Below are 18522 nucleotides of genomic sequence, written 5' to 3'. Positions count from 1 at the left end.
TAACATCATGAATTTGGGCATGGCTACAGTATCGTTTACTGAAAGCTCAACAAATACACTAGATGATGATGGTCTTATGACATTCTTATGACACAATGAAGCTTTGAACCATTGAAGCTTTGACCAAATTTGTTTAAAGCTTCATTGCTTCAAGAAGCTTCATTTGGCCATCACTGCTCCCTTGGAGGAGACATCCAACCGCTGCTGTCACCTGCTGTCAACACCGGTGTCCTCCAACATGCCTCGTAGCATGTATTGCAGTGCTACAAATGTAAATAACAAAATTCATGTGCTGTGCTAATTAGTTCTTTAGTTACTGTTCCAGTTGTTTCATTAATTGCTAGTTATGGAATTTGGTAACACTTTGACAGTGGTGCCACAAGACTGTCATTAGACAGCCATAATTATGACATGAGATTGTCATGAACATTAATGAATGCTTATAGCAAACGTCATTTAATGCCATCCGGCAAATTATCTCACTTTGAATGGATGTAAAAGATCCAAGCGGACATAATTTGCCGGATGACACTTAATGATATCTGTCATATAAGCATTCAGTGATGCCTATGATAGTGTCATGTCACAATAATGACGGTCTTATGACAGTCTTATGATACCGCTGTCAAATGAAGTGTTGCCTATTAACCACAATAAATCAACAAATAAACCGCACTGGACTATAAACCGCAGGATTCAAAATGAAGGAAAAAGTAGCGTCTTATAGTCAGAAGATTACGTTATTTTGTTTCTAATAGTGCATACGTGTCCATTCATGATTCGCCCATCGCTAGATTATAACGCCCTCAAAAATGGCATTTTGGCATTCTGGCAAGGAAAAAAAACAAGATTTCTGCAGAAATAACTACATCATAAAATGATATGAATTAAGATTTATTTTCCTCATATGAACAGGTGGAATCATTTTTCATTTTATTTTACAATCTATGACAATCTCGCATTGTTTCTTTTTATTTCTAGCATATTCCAGGAATGACATGTGTGTTTTTTGTGTGTGTGTGCGTGAGAGAGAGGGGCGGGGCTTAATTTTTTATTGCTGAATGTTAAATGAAATACATTTTTACTAACGGGACAGAGTTGTCTGCTGCTTTTCTTTTTTTTTCTTCCTCTTATTTTGAACCATGCACCCATCTAACCTTGACCACAAGGACATGCAGAGGAAAATAGTTTCAAGCCAGGGGTGGGGGTAAGAGGTCAGGTGGAAGTGGGTCTTCAAATGAAAAGAGAGGAGACTGTAGCAGGGCATGCCTGGTAGGACCTCAACAGAATTGAAATTAGAGGAGCTTTAGGAGATAGGGATAGCCTGCAAGTGACATGTGACCAAAGACCATTCCTCATAAAACGACCACATCGCAAAAAGAAGTGCAGATCAAACATTATCTATTTTTTTAATGCTTAATAGTGAAATACCAACAGTGACAAAACATCAGCTTTCCTTCCGAATTTGGTGGATTTCATGGGGGCTTGAATGTTTTGGATTCCTTGCATCAAGTTGAATTTGATATGACTAAATCTGTCAATAAGACAAAGCGGTAGGTACACAGTACTATCGGAGGAGACACTATTTGGATGCTACTTGACATTACTGGAATTGTGCATGGAAAAGTGAAGCGCACTAAACCGAGTAATAAAATAAGTATGTGCACGAAACTCGATAGATGGCTTTTTTTTTTTTGTAGTTTTACAAAGAAAAATAACTGTTAAATATGCATTGACTATATATTGTGTTGTTTCATTCTACACTACAGGCATCACGCACCGCACGGTCACCTCTTAGAAAATGATGTAATCAAACAGCAAAATAGAAAGTTTGCATATTTTTGCATCAGATGATCTCTTTCACAGCTATTTCCACTCGTGTCGTTTCGTTTGCTTTCCCCCTTCTCGACTTTAGGTTCCGAAACTGACTTTAACTGGGTGAGGATGGGAAAAGGGGGGTCAAAGTGGAAATCCTGAGACACTGTGTGGCCTCTAAAAGAGACCACAAAAACCAGAATGGACACAGAAGGATGATGAAGTAGGGGATTTTAAGGTAGGGGGGGTTGAGTGAAAACAGATGCAATCTTTTTGTTTCGCCCACCACCTCTGATGGCAGGGGTCACCCTGTGCCAAGCAGGTCGGTATTTGTGAGGCTCATAAAAGGCTAAAATGAGGGGAGCCTGCAGAAATAGTGGGAGGGTGGCCGGGGGGCTTAATGGTGCAGGTTGACAGGGGGGAGTAGCTGTAAACACATCAAGCAATGACCTGCATAACTTAACACAACCTACCGCAGCTTCACCTGCGCCTACTCAGTCGTGCTGAGGGGGACACAAAATTTGTGTATTTTTGATGCGCCCTGGCAAAACCGCAGGCGCAGTGTTGTTTTCGTCAAAGATGACTAAAATATTTCGTCGGCGAACAATTTTCATGACGATGACGAGATGAAAACGAGCTAAAAAACGTGTTTTGGGAGACTAAAAATAATCAGACGAATGCCAGTTTTGGTTTGAAGAGAAAAGAACGAGACGAAAATGCATGAAAAATCATTCCGAACATTTTTATGTGAAGTTCGTAGCCAGAGGTGGGCAGTAACGGTTTAAATTCACTCTGTTAGACTTACTTTAGTGGAGAAAAATGTACTTCTTAGAGTAGTTTACCATGCAATACTTTTTACTTTTACTTGAGTAGATATGTGAAGAAACGCTATTTTTACTCCGCTGCTTTGGGCTACACGAGAGTTGTTACATTTTTCTTCTCTATTCTACAAATTGTACAAATATTGTACAAAAATTGACTTTAGTTTTTGCCAGAGATGCCGACAGTGGCTGTCTCAGTTTCACCATTTACCACATCACATGACTCCATCATACCAGTCAGGGGTGACAACATTTTTTCTCCACTAGAGGGCAATCATGCTCTTTGGACGGGTGATGTTTCATAGCATTGTTCTGGTCTGAATTTGATTATTTTTGCGTCATATTTTTAGCCTAAAATGATTACGTAATAGGTTATTGTACAGTTTGATAACAACAGTTCATATAGATGAAGTTATGCTGAGAAAACAAAAAACAATTATTTTTAACACAAAAAATAAAAAAATCTGACATTGTAAGCAGTTACAATGTCACTCATTACTTGAATACTCTTTTCAACGATTTTTTTTTACCTGTTCTTGAGTACATTTTTGAATGACTACTTTTTACTTTGAGTGATATTCTTCAAAAGTAACTCTACTCTTACCTAAAGTGATGATGTAATAGGTAATTTGACAGTTTAATAAAAACAGTTCATATAGATGAAGTTGCGCTGAGAAAAATATACCATTATTTTGAAAAAGGAAAAAAAAAACTGACTTTGTAAGCAGTTACTCACAATGTTACTCATTAAATGAGTACCCTTTTCAATTACAACTTTTTTACCTGAGTAAATTGTTGGATGAATATTTTTGCTTTTACTTGATTAATATATTTTAAAAGTAACTCTGCTCTCACTTGAGTAAAATTTTGGGCTCCTTTACCCACCTCTGAATGCAGCAGTGTCTGTTTGTGTCACTCATGTGACGTGCTGCACTACCGCGACTCACCAGTGTCCGCTGAAGGCTTGCTTGTTTTAAAATACACTGTCAGATTTGTTTTCTTATCTGGGCAAGAGAGACTAAGCAATGTTGCTTTAGCCTGTGTTCAACACACACTAAATGTAACTCGTAGCATTAGCATAGCGGCAAGCATTTTCTTTAACTTTTGGACAACTTTTTTTTTTACATACAGTTCGTCGTCCAGGTGAGTATAATCGAAAATAATATACTGTTTTCCTGCTGAGTGTGTATAGTCACCAAGTTAGTGTTGTCCTTGTAGATGCTACAATATGTGTCGTATGTCAATATTCATTCAAAAATGTTGGAAACGTTTGCTTACTTGTTTTGAAATACACTGTAAGATGTGTTTATTTAGTCAAGAGAGACTATGCAATGCTGCTTTAGCCTTTAAAGGTCTGTGCCGAGTGAGCATCACACACTAAATGTAACTTGTAGCATTAGCATAGCGGCGAGCATTCTCTTCTAATCTCGGCCAACTTTTTTTTTACATACAATTCGTGGCGTCCAGGTGGGTATAATTAATTGAAAATAATATACTGTTTCCTACTGAGTGTTTATTTGTACCAAGTTTGCGTTGTCCTTGTAGATGCTACAATAGGTCTGTCAATGTGCATTCGAAATTGTTGGAAACTTTTATTCATTTTTGGACTAAAACTTTAGAGCTTTACAGACGAAAACATGTTGAGTAATTGTCGACGAAATCTAGAGGAAATTAGTCTTGAGTTTTCATCAACAACAAAAACCCTAGACGTAGACATACACATTTAAGAATGACTAAAATATGACAAATAAGTATTACCGTCCAAAAGACTAAGACGAAAATTAAAAGGGATGCCAAAAACAACACTGCGCGCAGGGTCGACGCCACCACGACGATTGAACTTACTCGCTCCAAAGTACACTTGATTCTCACGTACACATTCACGCAAATCAAACGGCAAAAGTCATCTACACGGTAATGATTGACCAGTCATTCTGTTTGAGCTCAAATGAGAAACCCTACAGGTGAGTTACATTGATGTAAACATACACGTTGTGATGAAAGTGGTTTATGTGGCATGATATGGAAGGGGGGTTCCAGTGGGGTGCAACTTGGAAAGAAAGGAAAAGAAGTGTATAAAAAAAATGAGGCGTCCGTATAAGAAAGGCTACAAAAACCTCCACTGGCCCTCTGGCATCGGCAAACAGCAAAAGGCACCACAATATTACTCTATTTTTTTTTCTTTTTTTACATTGTGAAAAACTGGCACATCTTTTTATGCTGTAAATCAAAATGTACATATAAATAGAGTTTTCCCTATAAAAAAGTCTTTGCTGTTAACTAGTAGACAACTTTTGCTAAAATGAAAATAAATATTTCATTTGTTTAGAATATCTGTCAGTTATATAAAATAAAAATATTTCTTATAGATGCAGGTCTATACTATATTGACTTTTTCTGGGTTCGTGGTCACTCTCTAATGGGGTGTCGTGTCCGCTTTGGAGCGGGAGTGCGTAAGTCTTGTTTGCACGAGCCGCCCCGACGAGTGAGGAGTCCGACTGTCCGCCGGCCTGTAGATGGTGGAGGGCTCAACCGCCGCGTTCATGTTCTGCATACTGAGGAAGGGCGTGCTCTCGCCGTCCTCCTCCGACTCGCTTCCTGTTAGGCAGCTCCGAGAGCCGTAGTCCCGGGAGGCCTCGTATCCGCGCGGCGCCACGTGGCCGTTCAGTCTGGATCTCCTCCAGCGCCGCCTGTCGGGGGCGCCCGACCCGCTTCTCTTTGGTTGCTCCCGAGAGGAGAGGTACTCCTGGGTGGTCTCGTAGTCTTCGTCGTCCGCCAGCCGGTAGGGGCTGGAGGGCAGGCTGCCCCTGCTGTCGTTGGGATAGGAGCGCCGTTGCTGCCGGTAGGCCTCCTGGCACTGGGCCTCGTGGAGGGGCACTTGGTAGCGACGTAGCAGAGGCCGGTTGTCTTCCAGGGGGTACGGGTTGTGGACGGCGGGAGGGAGGGACATGGCGTGGCTGGCGTTGGGCGAAGTGATCTGGAAGGTAGGCACCTGCGGGGGCAAGGAATAATGGAAATCCACTGGCGACAGGCGGGCCGGTGTCGTGAGAGCTGACACATATCTAGCGGGAGAGGAAAAGACAGAGAAACTCATTCACTGCTAGTATTCAGAGATAATGTGTTAAGTTAGTTAGTAAAAGAAGAAGAAATAGACAATCAAGTAATTCACTCTACAAAAAAAATATGAAAAATAACATCTAATCATTAAAGCATACAATAATATTTTGAGTCTGTTTTTGCCCAAAAAATGCACAAAAATAAATAAACACTTTCTCCGTGGATGCTCCCACAGAAAAATATATGGCGGAAAACACTCAGGTCACTTGAAGTTCCGCTCTGAGACCCCCCCCAATTTGGCCAAATTTCAGAATTGTCCGATATGCATCTGTGATATATCATTGGAAAGCTTAAAATCTCAATTTACTGGGGGAAGAAACATTTTGAACAGGAGGGCATTTAAAAAAAAAAAAAAATTAAGCAGCGAAACCCTACGCGAAAACGCGAGAGCAGAATTAAAGACGCCGTGACTTTAACGAGATATTATCGCGTACTTACCTTGTTTCGATCCAAAAACTCCATCTAGCATGTATCACTGAGTGTCAAGACACAGCTGTAAATAGCCACAGCTGGATTTTTTGGGGATTTTATTGGTGAAACATGGTCATATAACAAGGGTCGCGATGCGGAAATCGCAGACATCAAAGAGGGTTTGAGATTTTCTTTTTCATATATTTACCTTTTTAAACATTCCCCCGCCCCCCCTATTTTTCTTTGTTTGGATCGATTATCATCTAACATATCGGAGAAAATGCGAAAGTAACATAAAAAAAAAAATACAATTAAGCGCTAGTTATGAGGTAGGTATCTGTGACTTTTTTACAGACGCCATTTTTTTCATTGTGACGTCATTTGTTTAAAAGTTTAAAATATGCGAGTGGATAATTTTTTTAAGTTGTTTACTTTTTTTGCTGAACGAAATATTAGACATACATTATTGATTCTAAGCTAAAAATGACAGACATTTTGAATAATAAATATAAGTAATTACCTTCGTTTTATGGCTGGGCTGAAACAAAAGCAGTGGCGCGACGTCTGTAAACGGGGGTTTCCAGGGTAAAACGGACAAATTAAAAATAGTTCGGGTGCTTAACGTGCCATGAATCTGCTAAGGCAGCATATAGACATATTGTTCTATCAAACACAACAGTTGTTTTGGCTTAAAACATAGCAGTTTCTTTGAAAGAGGGGTGAGGGGTGCAAGAGCAGAAACTGCTTTTTCAGTCTTGTCTGTGTTTTCCGCCATATACATGTCGTTGGTTAATTGAGAGGTGTTTAAATTGCATAACACAGCTGCAATCCAGCTGTGTTAACATAATCATCATCCTTTGGTGTTCCCCAGGGATCTATTAAAAGTCTACTTCTTTTTTCATTAAGTCTTTTAACAGATATTTTAGGTGACGCTGATGGATTGCAGATGGGGCGTTTTCCTTATATTATTCAGAAATGATTATGCTTTACAATTAATACTGTTAAGTTACAATTGAAGTAACAGCTTTAAAGGGAATCTTGGACTTAAAAGACTTGTAGGCTCTATTAAGCCACAATTCTTCTGTTTTACGAAAATATGTTTTTAGAAACACATAAAATATTGCCATTGGTTTAATCATGTGGTGACTTTAAAGTAGGGCTGTCAAACGATTAAAATTTTTAATTGAGTTAATTACAGCTTAAAAATTAATTAATCGTAATCAATCGCAATTCAAACCATCTATAAAATAGCCATATTTTTCCATAAGTTATTGTTGGAATGGAAAGTTAAGACACAAGACCGATATACTGTATAAATTCAACATACGGTACATAAGTACTGTATTTGTTTATTATACAATAAATAAACAAGATGGCATTAACATTATTAACATTCTGTTAAAGCAATCCATGGATAGAAAGACTTGTAGTTCTTAAAAGATAAATTTTAGTAGAAGTTATAGAAATTTATATTAAAACCCCCCCTAATGTTTTTGTTTTAGTAAAATTTGTAATATTTTCAATCAAAAAATAAACTAGTAGCTCGCCATTGTTGATGTCAATAATTACACAATGCTCATGTGGTGCTGAAACCCATAAAATCAGTCGCATCCAAGCGCCAACAGAGGGCGACAAAACACCGAAAAACACAAGTAACAAGTGGACATTACACTGTGCTGTCATTTTAATCTGTTTGAGCGGGGCATGTGTGTTAAATGCGTCAAATATTTTAACGTGATTAATTTAAAAAAATTAATATAATTTTGACAACCCTACTTTAAAGCACTGTAAAATATAAAGTATTTGACATAGAGGGCTGCCCTCAACATGTCTCGAAGGCGCAGATTTTAACGTCCCTCCCAGTTTTTATTATGCACCGGTTGACCATTGAAAACCAGAGATAGGCTCCTTTTTTAATTTCATGATAGTAATTATAAAGGAATTATTCACTATTCATTCTAAAAACTATTTTCTCCACCAGAGGGCACTCATGCAATTTGGACGAATAATGTTTCATTTATAATGCTTCATTTATGTAATTATTTTTCTCTAGTCGGAATTCAATGATTCTTTTTTTTTTTTTTTTTTTTAAATTCTTTGAATTAATGTTACTATGTATTGGGTTATTGTATAGTATCATTATCACAACAGTCCATATAGATAACTTTAAATATAGATACCATTGTTTAAAAAAAACATGAAACAAAATTGTAAGCAGTTACTCCCAATGTTACTCATTACATGAGTATTCTTTTCACCAAATACTTTTTTTTTTACTTGTACTTGAGTACATTTTTTGGATGACTACTTTTTCTCTTACTTGAGTAAAATTTTTGGTTATTCTACCCACCTCTTAATTTAACACATTTTCCAATAAAATATAGTGACTCAAAATATGGTCTACTAAATGGTTGGGCAGACCATTATAGGGTTAAGCTAAATGAATACAAAGAGTGAGAAAAAAAATCTACAGAACTGAACCTTTATTCGTCCAAACACCATGAGTGCCCTCTAGTGGAGAAAGCATATTTCCCATTATGAAACTAAAAGGCTTATATCTCTGGTTTTCCGTGGCCAATCGGTGCCAAACAAAAATTGGGTGGGAGATTAAAATCCGCACTTTCGAGTCATGTTGACTGTGGCATTTTATGTCAAATACTTAATTTTTTACGGTGCTTTAAAGATGCCAGATGTTTGAACAGGCCGGCGTGATCATAGAACAGCAAGCTTGAGTCTAATTGGTATAATAGAGTCATGTGATTATTGTTGCGACGTCTCATTGGGGAAACTGGTAGAGCCAGTGTTGGCATCTATGAAGAAAAAAAAAAAGTAAAATATAATATGTATGTCTAGTGTAGCCCAAAGTAGCAGAGTAAGAATTTCACAAATCTACACAAGTAAAAGTATGGCTTAGTAAAACTATTCTTAGGAGTACATTTTCTCAAAAAATTACTCAAGGAAATGTAACCAAGTAAAAACGCATTACTGCCCTTTTTTTTTTTTTTTTTTTCTAAATTCAACCTTCATATTGGATCTTGGGGTAATTTTGTGCTCCAGCAATAAACCCACACAACGCATTTGAGAGACAACTTGGCACAAGTTGCATTTCGCTGATGGCGCATCTATGTGGCTCTTTGAAGCGTGATGAGCCTTTAGGAATCTCTATACACTAAGGCCAAGCGAGCCTGAGAGATATCCACAGCAGTGCTGATTTTGCTGATGCAGAAGCTGTTGCCATAAAGGACGAGGCCCATGTTATTTGTTACTGGACTCTGAGGGAATGTCGGTTATGTAATCGGCTGCGCTTTGCAATTTGAGGCTTGATTCGTACGATGTAAGCTGGTTCTATTGATACGAATATGGCGGCATAACATGTCAGGTTTGATGACGACGATTTATACAGGAACTTATTTTTGCCCATTTAATTCTCTATTTCTACGTAGTAAATTTGATTCTATTCGTCTCTCAAGATTTCTAAAAATGAGTCACAGATTCCCACCTGTCGCTGTGAGGGGAGTCCAGGGAGTCAAATGAGTCCCCGTATTGGAGGGCGGGCCGATGGGGGTCATTGTAAGCACAGTGTGCAGCCCGCCGGGCCCGTGCCTCCATGCATGCGGGGCTGCTGCATTTACTGGTCCCCACTGATGATGACATCATCCCCGGTGAGTCAGAAAGGACACTGTCTGAATGTTCCAGGCTCCACGTCCGCTCTTCGGGTCTGAAACAACACAAGCGGCGTCAGGCACATTCGAAAACATTTCTAGAGTCTTTCGGCATCGATGCGCTAGATACGCTCACCTATGAGTTGATGAATGCGCACGTGTGGAAGAATTGTGAGATCTGGAAGAGGTGTGACTGGCAGGGAATGATCCTTCTGTTGCAGGCCGTATGACTCGTTCAGTTGCTGGGATATTCTTTGATATGTACTAGATCAAAATAAAGGAGGTTTGATAGTTATCGTTACATTGTAGGACCTTTCACATACACCAAAACATGGGCATTAGAGATGTCGATCGGGATTCCGATCGATCGGGTCCGATCACGTCATTTTCAAAGTATCGGAATCGGCAAAAAAATATCGGCTATGCCTTTTTTTAATATATATATTTTTTAATTAAATCGTTTTCTTATTGTATTTAACTTTACAGACATAATATGTTACACTCACCCAGAGCCTTTAGTTTAGGCTTAAGGTTGGGTAATCAGATTTATCCCAATAGCGGCGGTAATAAGTTTTTAAAAAATGTATCACGTTAAAATATTTAACGCAATTAATTCATGCGTTGCACGACCCACTTACGCATTGTCGCGCTCAATCTGTAATGGCGCCATTTTACCTATATAGAGAGATAAAAGGCAGCGTAAAATGAGTAGAGTGAATTGTGGCAGCCTTTGGAGGCTTATTTTAATTGGCTAAAGCCTTACAATCCCTCTCCCTAAGATTAGAAATATCATGGGAAGCAATATGGGGACACGAGGTAGCAATTGATCTTTTTCTTAACACCTTATTTATTTCCCAACGCAGAGAAGATATATCAATTGGTAGCACTACGCACAGTCATGGTTCCACTTCCCATCATCCATTGGGGCATGGCTACAGTATCATTTACTGAAAGCTCAACAAATACACTAGATGGCAATATTTAGTCACAATATACAAAGTCACAAGTCTTTCTATCCGTGGATCCCTCTCACAGAAAGAATGTTAATAATGTAAATGCCATCTTGAGGATTTATTGTCATAATAAACAAATACAGTACTTATGCACTGTATGTTGAATGTATATATTCGTCCGAGTTTTATTCATTTTTTTCTTAATGCATTGCCAAAATGTATATGATCGGGAAAAATATCGGGAATGATTGGAATTGAATCGGGAGCAAAAAAAAGCAATCGGATCGGGAAATATCAGGATCGGCAGATACTCAAACTAAAACGTTCGGGATCGGATCGGGAGCAAAAAAACATGATCGGAACAACAGTAATGGGCATGCTTTGTATATGAAAGAAATTTCCCGGGTCAACTGACATGGAGATTACCCCGGACATTTAACGGGTCGTGTCTTATTTCTGGGACTTTCCCGGGATGAGGCGTTGGTGAAAGCAAGCGTTAAATTCCTGGGTCACAGCACGATGGCTGATGACGTAAACATCATGGCGGGCCGATCGTCACTTCCTCTTTCCTCGCAGTAAGACGAAAAGTGATAAACAAACATCTACAATTATCAACATAACTAGCTGGAAATAACTAAATTAAACTGAAAACATAATGAAATTAAATTGCTTCTGGATCGTAGAGATGAGGAAGAGAGTCCACTGTCTGTCTTTGAAAATGTGTGGTTTATTTTGTTGCTGTTTATTTTGTATTTTGTTAGGGTCTGCGACTGCGGAAATAAGGTTGTACATCAAAGCCAAAAACAACGGAGAGACATGTTCAAGGGTTGATTAAATACAAACAAAAATACACACGATCGCGGAAATTGGGAATAATACAATGGGTCTGGGACAGTAGGTCGACTAGGATCAATAATACTAACCTAAGCGGTAGGCAGGGACCGATGAAACAACAAAACAAATACACTCAAATACCAGCATAACATAGGGGAATTCAAAACAAGGGCGGCAGAAGAACAAGCTAGCAAATGCAAAAAATTCGAGAGTACAAGGTGTCAAATGGCGCCCAGCAAGTTAATATCTCGGCACCCTTCGCTTGGATTGCCTGGGCTTAAATACAGTCTTGATGAGCTTGATTTGGCTGCAGTTACGACATCAGAAATGCTCACACAACAGTCTCGTTAACAAAACACGATTTGTCCAACTTTGTGACAGCCGATGCCGACCAGTGCCAACACGGGTCAAGTCTCTGAAAGTGTCATTCCCGGGATATCTCTACATGCGTGCAATGACACGAGTAAATCCCGCGTCACCTTACACGGGAATTTACCAGGATATTTTTATAAAAGGGGTTTGTGTTAACTTAATGATGTGTTAGCTTTGTTTGACACTGTGTTGTTTTCGTCAACAAGGACAATGACAAAAATATTTCGTCGACGAACAACTTTTTCATGATAATGACGAGCTAAAAACGGGAGACTAGAACATAAGGAGACGAATGAGAAGAATGTCAGTTTCCGTCTAATGAGACAACAACGAGACAAAAATCATTTCTGTCATACGTTTACAATGCTGGACATTTTCATATTGTACGTAGAGTACATGAGCTGGCATCGTAGCAGTGTTTGAGTCGTCTCACTCATGTGAAATGTGCTGCGCCTCTACCTCCTCACCGGAGTTTAGGATGTATCTTAAGCTAGGCTGTGATCAATCTTGCTTGTTTGGAAACACGGTAAGATTTGTTTTCTTATCTTTAGCCTTGAAACGTCTGAGCTGAGTGATCATCAGACGCTAAATATTACTCCTAGCATTAGCATAGCATTGGCGTTAGCATTAGCTCCAGAATGGCGAGCGTCCTTATTAAACACTAGTCAATTTAAAGAAGAGCCACTTGACCTTTATTTTATTTTTGGACTAAAACATTTGAATATTACCGACAAAAACATTTTGAAATGACTAAAATACTGTATGACTAGTAAGTATTTTCGTCCAAAAGACTAAGACAAAAATATAAGAGGGCTGCCAAAAAACAACCCTGGTTTGACATTCTGAAAAGTATATGAAAAACCTTTCACACTCACATCTACCATCGGGATTTCCTCTGGTCCTGGTCCTGGGTGATTCGGTCCGTTAGCTAGGTTCCGATTGGGGTGTTCTGGACACATATTTTGTCGCAGATGATTGTGCATCTTCTTTCTTTGTTTCCTGTAGAGAAAGTCTTGGTCACTTTTCACACTTGATTCCCAGGACGTACTGTTATAGAAGAAGATTTTGCAGTGGCTTTTGGAGAAAAACTTACTTGGTTTTACAGTAGGCAACCACACAGACGATGCCCACCACCAATAGAGCCACACAAATACCCGTGATTGTCAGGACTCTCTTTTGGTAGAGTTCTTCTGCCTCTGTCCACAGAACGCAGTACAAATACACAGTGACATAAGTCAGAGGGGAGAAAGACAGTAAATCTCATAAGCAGCTTTTTTTTTTTCTTAACTGCGTAGCTATCATTTTTGTCATAGTTTTTAGCTTCCCTAGCTATTCATGTGTTACATCATCACATTGACAAAATTAAAACCGGGGAGCTTTTCCAGAGAAGTGTTCAGTCCCTACTCAGCGGGAGACATTTTTCCTAAATACTTTTTCAAGCCAATTGACATAATGAGGTCAGTTGATGTTTTTGACACATTGTTTTCCTAAGTCGTTGTGGTAAAACTAGAGTTGTTTGATATTATTGGTAGACAATAATATTGTCCGATAAAAGCATTTTAAAATATCGGATAATATAATATCGGACAACAGTTTTTTTTATATCAGTTTTGGGCCAGTCTGCATATGGCAGTGCTGTCATGTCCATTTATTGCCTGCTATTGTTTCTCATATTTTGACACCCCCTGCTGGCTCTAAGGTGTAATTTGTGTTTAAAAGTTACAGCACTTTCTGCTGACGTCATCATATGTCAACGCAAGTTCACTGTGAATAGGGAGAGATAACTGGACGAGCTAACGTCTGCAGCCAATGTACCATAGCAGTTCTTGCCACCTCACCAATTGTTTGTGCCTTATACAAGCATCACTTGCAAGTTATATTTTTCCTTTGTTTTATATTCATGAGCTTTATGGAGTATATTACAGATGTGCATATTTCCTTCTCAATTCAAGTCAACTCAATTCAATTCAATTTTATTTGTATAGCCCTATATCATAACAAGGTTGTCTCAAAGGCCTTTGCAGAGGCAATATGATACACAGTCAGAAACAGCAGATGAAATAAATAATTGTAATAATAACAATTGTTATAAATAATTGTTTGCATTTGTGGTAAAATGTGGTTACATTATTTCATTGCTTGCAAGCTGTACTAGCAGTTGCTATTTAAATTGACGATAGGTGTATACTTTGCTTTATTTGTGACTTTATTTTACATTATTGACACAATGTTTTGTTGTTTTTTACTTTTTTTTTTACTTTTTTTTTTTTTTACGTATCAGTGCTCTTTACTCCAGGATCGGACTTCTCTTTAGAGCAGTGGTTCTTAATCTGGGTTCGATCAAACCCCAGGGGTTCGGCGAAGGTAACGAAATGCAGAGCCCTATTTTCCTACGCTGATTAAATCTAGGTAAAGTGGCTTTATAGACCGAGTTTTGTACTGGTTTGCTCCCAATTTACAGGCTTAATCCATTTCTTTTAAATGCTAGTCCTCGATCTGATGGGAGGAGGAACTGGTTTGCTCAGTGGAAGGTTGACTCACACTTGGGAAGAGGGAATACAACAGACCACTGGGCAATGTGGTCTCAAATTTTGACCTGTTTATTAAAAATGCTTTAAAAATGAGAAGAACTTTGAACGGGAATTTGCTAAATTATTAGCTTGCTAGCTTAGTTATATCAGTTTTGAATTTGAAAAAAATTGCTTTATTATCTAAATCCGAAGGGTTCGGTGAATCCACGTGTGAAACTAATGGGGTTCGGTACCTTAAGCAAGGTAAAAAAAAACCCACTGCTTTAGAGAATGATTTCTTCGCTAACTGTCGATTTGTCTACCCACACAAATATCGAAGACAGAATAAATGCCTTATTGGAACGTTGCACTTGATCCAAAATACTGATGTTTGTACTAATTCGATTTCAACAACAAATATAGTGGTGCAATATAAGCACTTTTTCGATAACTTCAGTTGAAGTTGTTCTCTTATTTTTCACAGTATGTTTTTTTGGAAAACCTTGAAGTTGTTACATTTATCATTATTAACGCATCCAGTGGGGCATCACAATACAATTAGCTATGATATGTTAAGTCCACGACCTTATATATCAGTATCGGATTTTTGGAGTTGGACAATATCAGGATATCGGTTAAATCGGACAACTCTAAGTAAAATGGGTTATTTTCACTTATGATTAAAACATTGAAATGATGATTTCATATGATAAGATAAATGATAACATATCCCACCATGAGAAAGTGATTACACATACGCAAGGATTATAAAATATATTTTAAAACTTAGAAATTGGCATTTCTGGAGAAATTACAATGGGGCTTTGCTGTGGTAGATACAGATCTATCAGGTCGCTTCCAGTTGATTTGGGGACATTTTGCGGACATGTCCTGTTGATATCAGGTCACTTACTATTGATTTGGGGACATTTCAGGGACATATCCTGTTGATATCAGGTCAAAAAATGTCAATGGGCTGTAATGGTAAATGCTTAAAAATCACAAGAACCTATTTTTCCCTGCCATTTAAAATGAATGGGAAATTTGGACGTATATGCCTGTCAATGGCATCCTATTAGAAATAAATGGGACAGTTTTTGGCAAATTTGGGGGGGAACCGTACATTTTTGCCATATTCTGTATACAACTTTAATGCAGTTTAGCGCCCTGGAATTTTTTTATGTGTAAATTATGCAAATTGGTAAAAATATTGTAGGACAAGTAGTGTTTTGAAACATTTTTGTTTTTTCTCCCCACCCCCCCCAAAAAAAATCACGTTTACGGGCGAATGAAAAATTTTGGGGGGTTGTTCGAAAAATTCCCTGCATCATGTTAAAATTCTGGTCATTTTGACATTTAAACGGTGAGGGTCGGTCAAAACATTTGGCCTGTGTGGCACGCCGAAGAAACGCCATATATGGGCTTTTGCTTTGCAAAGCCCCATCTAATGAAACATATTGACAAAGTCAAATGGCCAATTTTTTCATTAGTTGGTCATTGTTGCAAAGTAGACCATTTTGAATGCGATAAAAAGTTCAGATTTATATCCAATCCATCGCTCAATTCTCATGAGAACACAGCCTCATGATGCGTAAATTTACTTGCTAGTGTTCATTTCACCCTCAAACCACTGAAGTACTTTTCTGGAAAAGCTTGAAGAAAATGTGAGCTGTCAAAAGAGGGACGGAAATAGCAGCAAACAGAAGCAAATCATAACCGTAGGCTCTAAATATAGCACTGCATGCTCATATCAACAACCACTCCGTAAAGGATCAATCAAACAGCGCATACTTTATATACTTCATAGGCAAATTTCAACTCCACTTATGAAAGAGTGTGAGGCAAGACACAGGTACTAAATCTCTAGAAGTAATAGTACGGGAAGGCAAATGCAAAGAGAAAGCAAGCTTAAGTTGAAAGGCATCTGGCAGCTACAAACATGATATATCATGCTTGTTAAAGATGGAATGAGGAATCAAAACAAGGGGAAATGCGGCGGCGTGAGTCAGACGGTCGACTCGATGCACATGTACGAGAGGTGCAGGTGACGGCATCCATGTTAATCATGTTTGATGGAGAATCAGTTGCAGGGTTTGTACACTCTAATGAGTGTCAGTACGTCCGACCAGAGCGGAGATTGATTGGTTAATCGAGGGGACGCTATGATTGACAAGTCACACCACAGATGGAACGGATGCATGTCAAAATGAAATCTTGTTTATCTTTGTCTTTTTTTTTAGTATCTATGCACGACTAGGAATCAAAATGGATTGTTCCATACCCATAAATTCAATCCCAAGATGATCTGCCATTGCAGACAGTTGACAGTCGGAAGAAAATACAAACAAAAAAGAGAAACAAAACAGCAGATTATGAAAGAGGCACCTCCAAACACACACAATAGAGTGAACAATTATTGAATTTAGTAACTGGCAGACATTGTTAGTGACATTTAACGATGGGACAGCATGCAGCACAAACACAAAAGTCTGATCATTTTACTTATAGCTAACATATGAAGCTTTCTGTGTTGACATTTTTCATGCGAGATGAGAACAAACAGTGAAATTAAGCGCCTCTATTTTTCAGCTTTGCAAAAAAACAACAACAAAAAAACTATGTTTCCAAACACACCCATCCCTTGAAGGGGCAAGTTTAAACAAGCGTATCGTGCCATAATTGAAACAATCGCCCTGAATAGGAATATAGTTATGCGCACCGACTGATTTCATATTTCTGGACTTTGCTCTTTCGACAACACGTTCACGTTAAGCCAAGAGGAGCAGAAGCCATCCTCGTGCACTATGGGCTATCTCCTGGGGATGGGTGGTGCCCCTGCAGGAAGCAGGTCTTTAAGTGCGGAATGAATGTGCGTGCGTACGTCTATGTGAGCGCCTCTTGGCTGTGCACACGCTGGGATTAAATGTGATTCATTGTCGTAATTGAGAGTGGAAAATGTGAAATATCAACACTGTCTTAAAAGTTCACTTGGAAAGCTAATCGCGAAATCCATCATGTTCAAATGTGACTTAGAGCAGGAATTTTACTATGCATCAGCATGTTTGAGGAACCACAGGTTAATAGTCATCTTTGTAATATATTGATTAAACGGTGGGTTTACTATGTGAGCCCACGTTGCATTAAGGTGGAAGTAGAGCCAGACGGTATAACGAGAATTTACCGTTACCGAAATTTTTCACGATGACTGATGTAATTTTGACCATATTGGTAAAATCGGTAATTTAATAAAACAATATAGTGTTTTATGTTCTTTCCCCTTTATGAAGGCAGTCAGTGTTCTTACGTATGAAGTCCCGTGGTTATCAGGAACTCAAACAAACAGAAGCCCGGTAGGCTAACACTAGCGGCTAACGCTACAAGCAAACGTGATGGAGTCGGGCTTAAGGGAGCTTCGCCAAACTTTCACCCGACATTAAGTAGATTCTTGGCGGCCTCCAAACGGGCTTTCGCCCGCTTTCCTCCCTGGTTCTTACAATTTCAGGAGAGGGGGCTTTCACTGCTTTCTACTGGAAGCCAGGCCACAGGCTAACGCTAGCGGCTAACGCTATAAAATGAACGTGATGGAGTCGAATAGCGGCTCTAACCTTGTCAAAACGGCTGAACTTAATAAGTGGATTGGGCACGGACTGCATCTAGCAAGTAGTATGTCGCGTTATTCTGTATCTGTATGTATGCGTGATTTCTTTGACATCTTTTATGTGGGTAAAGCATTCAGCATAAATTATAATGCAATGGTGAAGCTTATATAATATGATCGTTTAATATCCACAGCTATTTTTCTGTATGTGCTTGCTTCATTCTGTGTCATTACTGCCATGATAAAATCTGAAATATTTCATTGGCAAAAGAGCATTATAGCTTTAATGTGAGTGTGTGTCTGTGTGGGGGGTGCATGTGTGCATGCATGTATTAAAAAATGCTCTGGGGGAAAAAAAACTTGAAACCTTGAAGTAAACACTTGTGTTGAGTAATTATGTCAAAGCAGCCATTATCAATAAGTTGTCTG

At 38.7% G+C, this 18522-nt stretch overlaps 1 protein-coding gene across 2 annotated transcripts in view; it reads right to left on the bottom strand.

The window, feature by feature from the left end:
- Window positions 1-620: 620 nt before the first annotated feature.
- The window catches only part of nrg2a (neuregulin 2a), a 256050-nt gene continuing 238148 nt past the window's right edge, over window positions 621-18522 (bottom strand). The window contains exons 6-11 of one of the 2 annotated variants that reach the window (XM_057820501.1): window positions 16777-16800; window positions 13079-13181; window positions 12861-12984; window positions 9963-10090; window positions 9664-9882; window positions 621-5698 (exon numbers count right to left, since the gene is read on the bottom strand). In XM_057820501.1, coding sequence (XP_057676484.1) covers window positions 5053-5698; window positions 9664-9882; window positions 9963-10090; window positions 12861-12984; window positions 13079-13181; window positions 16777-16800 — 1244 coding nt within the window. In that variant the 3' untranslated portion in view covers window positions 621-5052. The remainder of the gene's footprint in view (window positions 5699-9663; window positions 9883-9962; window positions 10091-12860; window positions 12985-13078; window positions 13182-16776; window positions 16801-18522) is intronic. The other variant, XM_057820502.1, reaches the window with a different exon arrangement.

Source organism: Corythoichthys intestinalis, chromosome 18 (assembly GCF_030265065.1).
Source record: "Corythoichthys intestinalis isolate RoL2023-P3 chromosome 18, ASM3026506v1, whole genome shotgun sequence".
Classification (NCBI taxonomy): Eukaryota; Metazoa; Chordata; class Actinopteri; order Syngnathiformes; family Syngnathidae; genus Corythoichthys; species Corythoichthys intestinalis.
The sequence above is the reverse complement of the archived record's forward strand: the minus strand, read 5'-3'. Positions and strand labels throughout refer to the sequence as shown.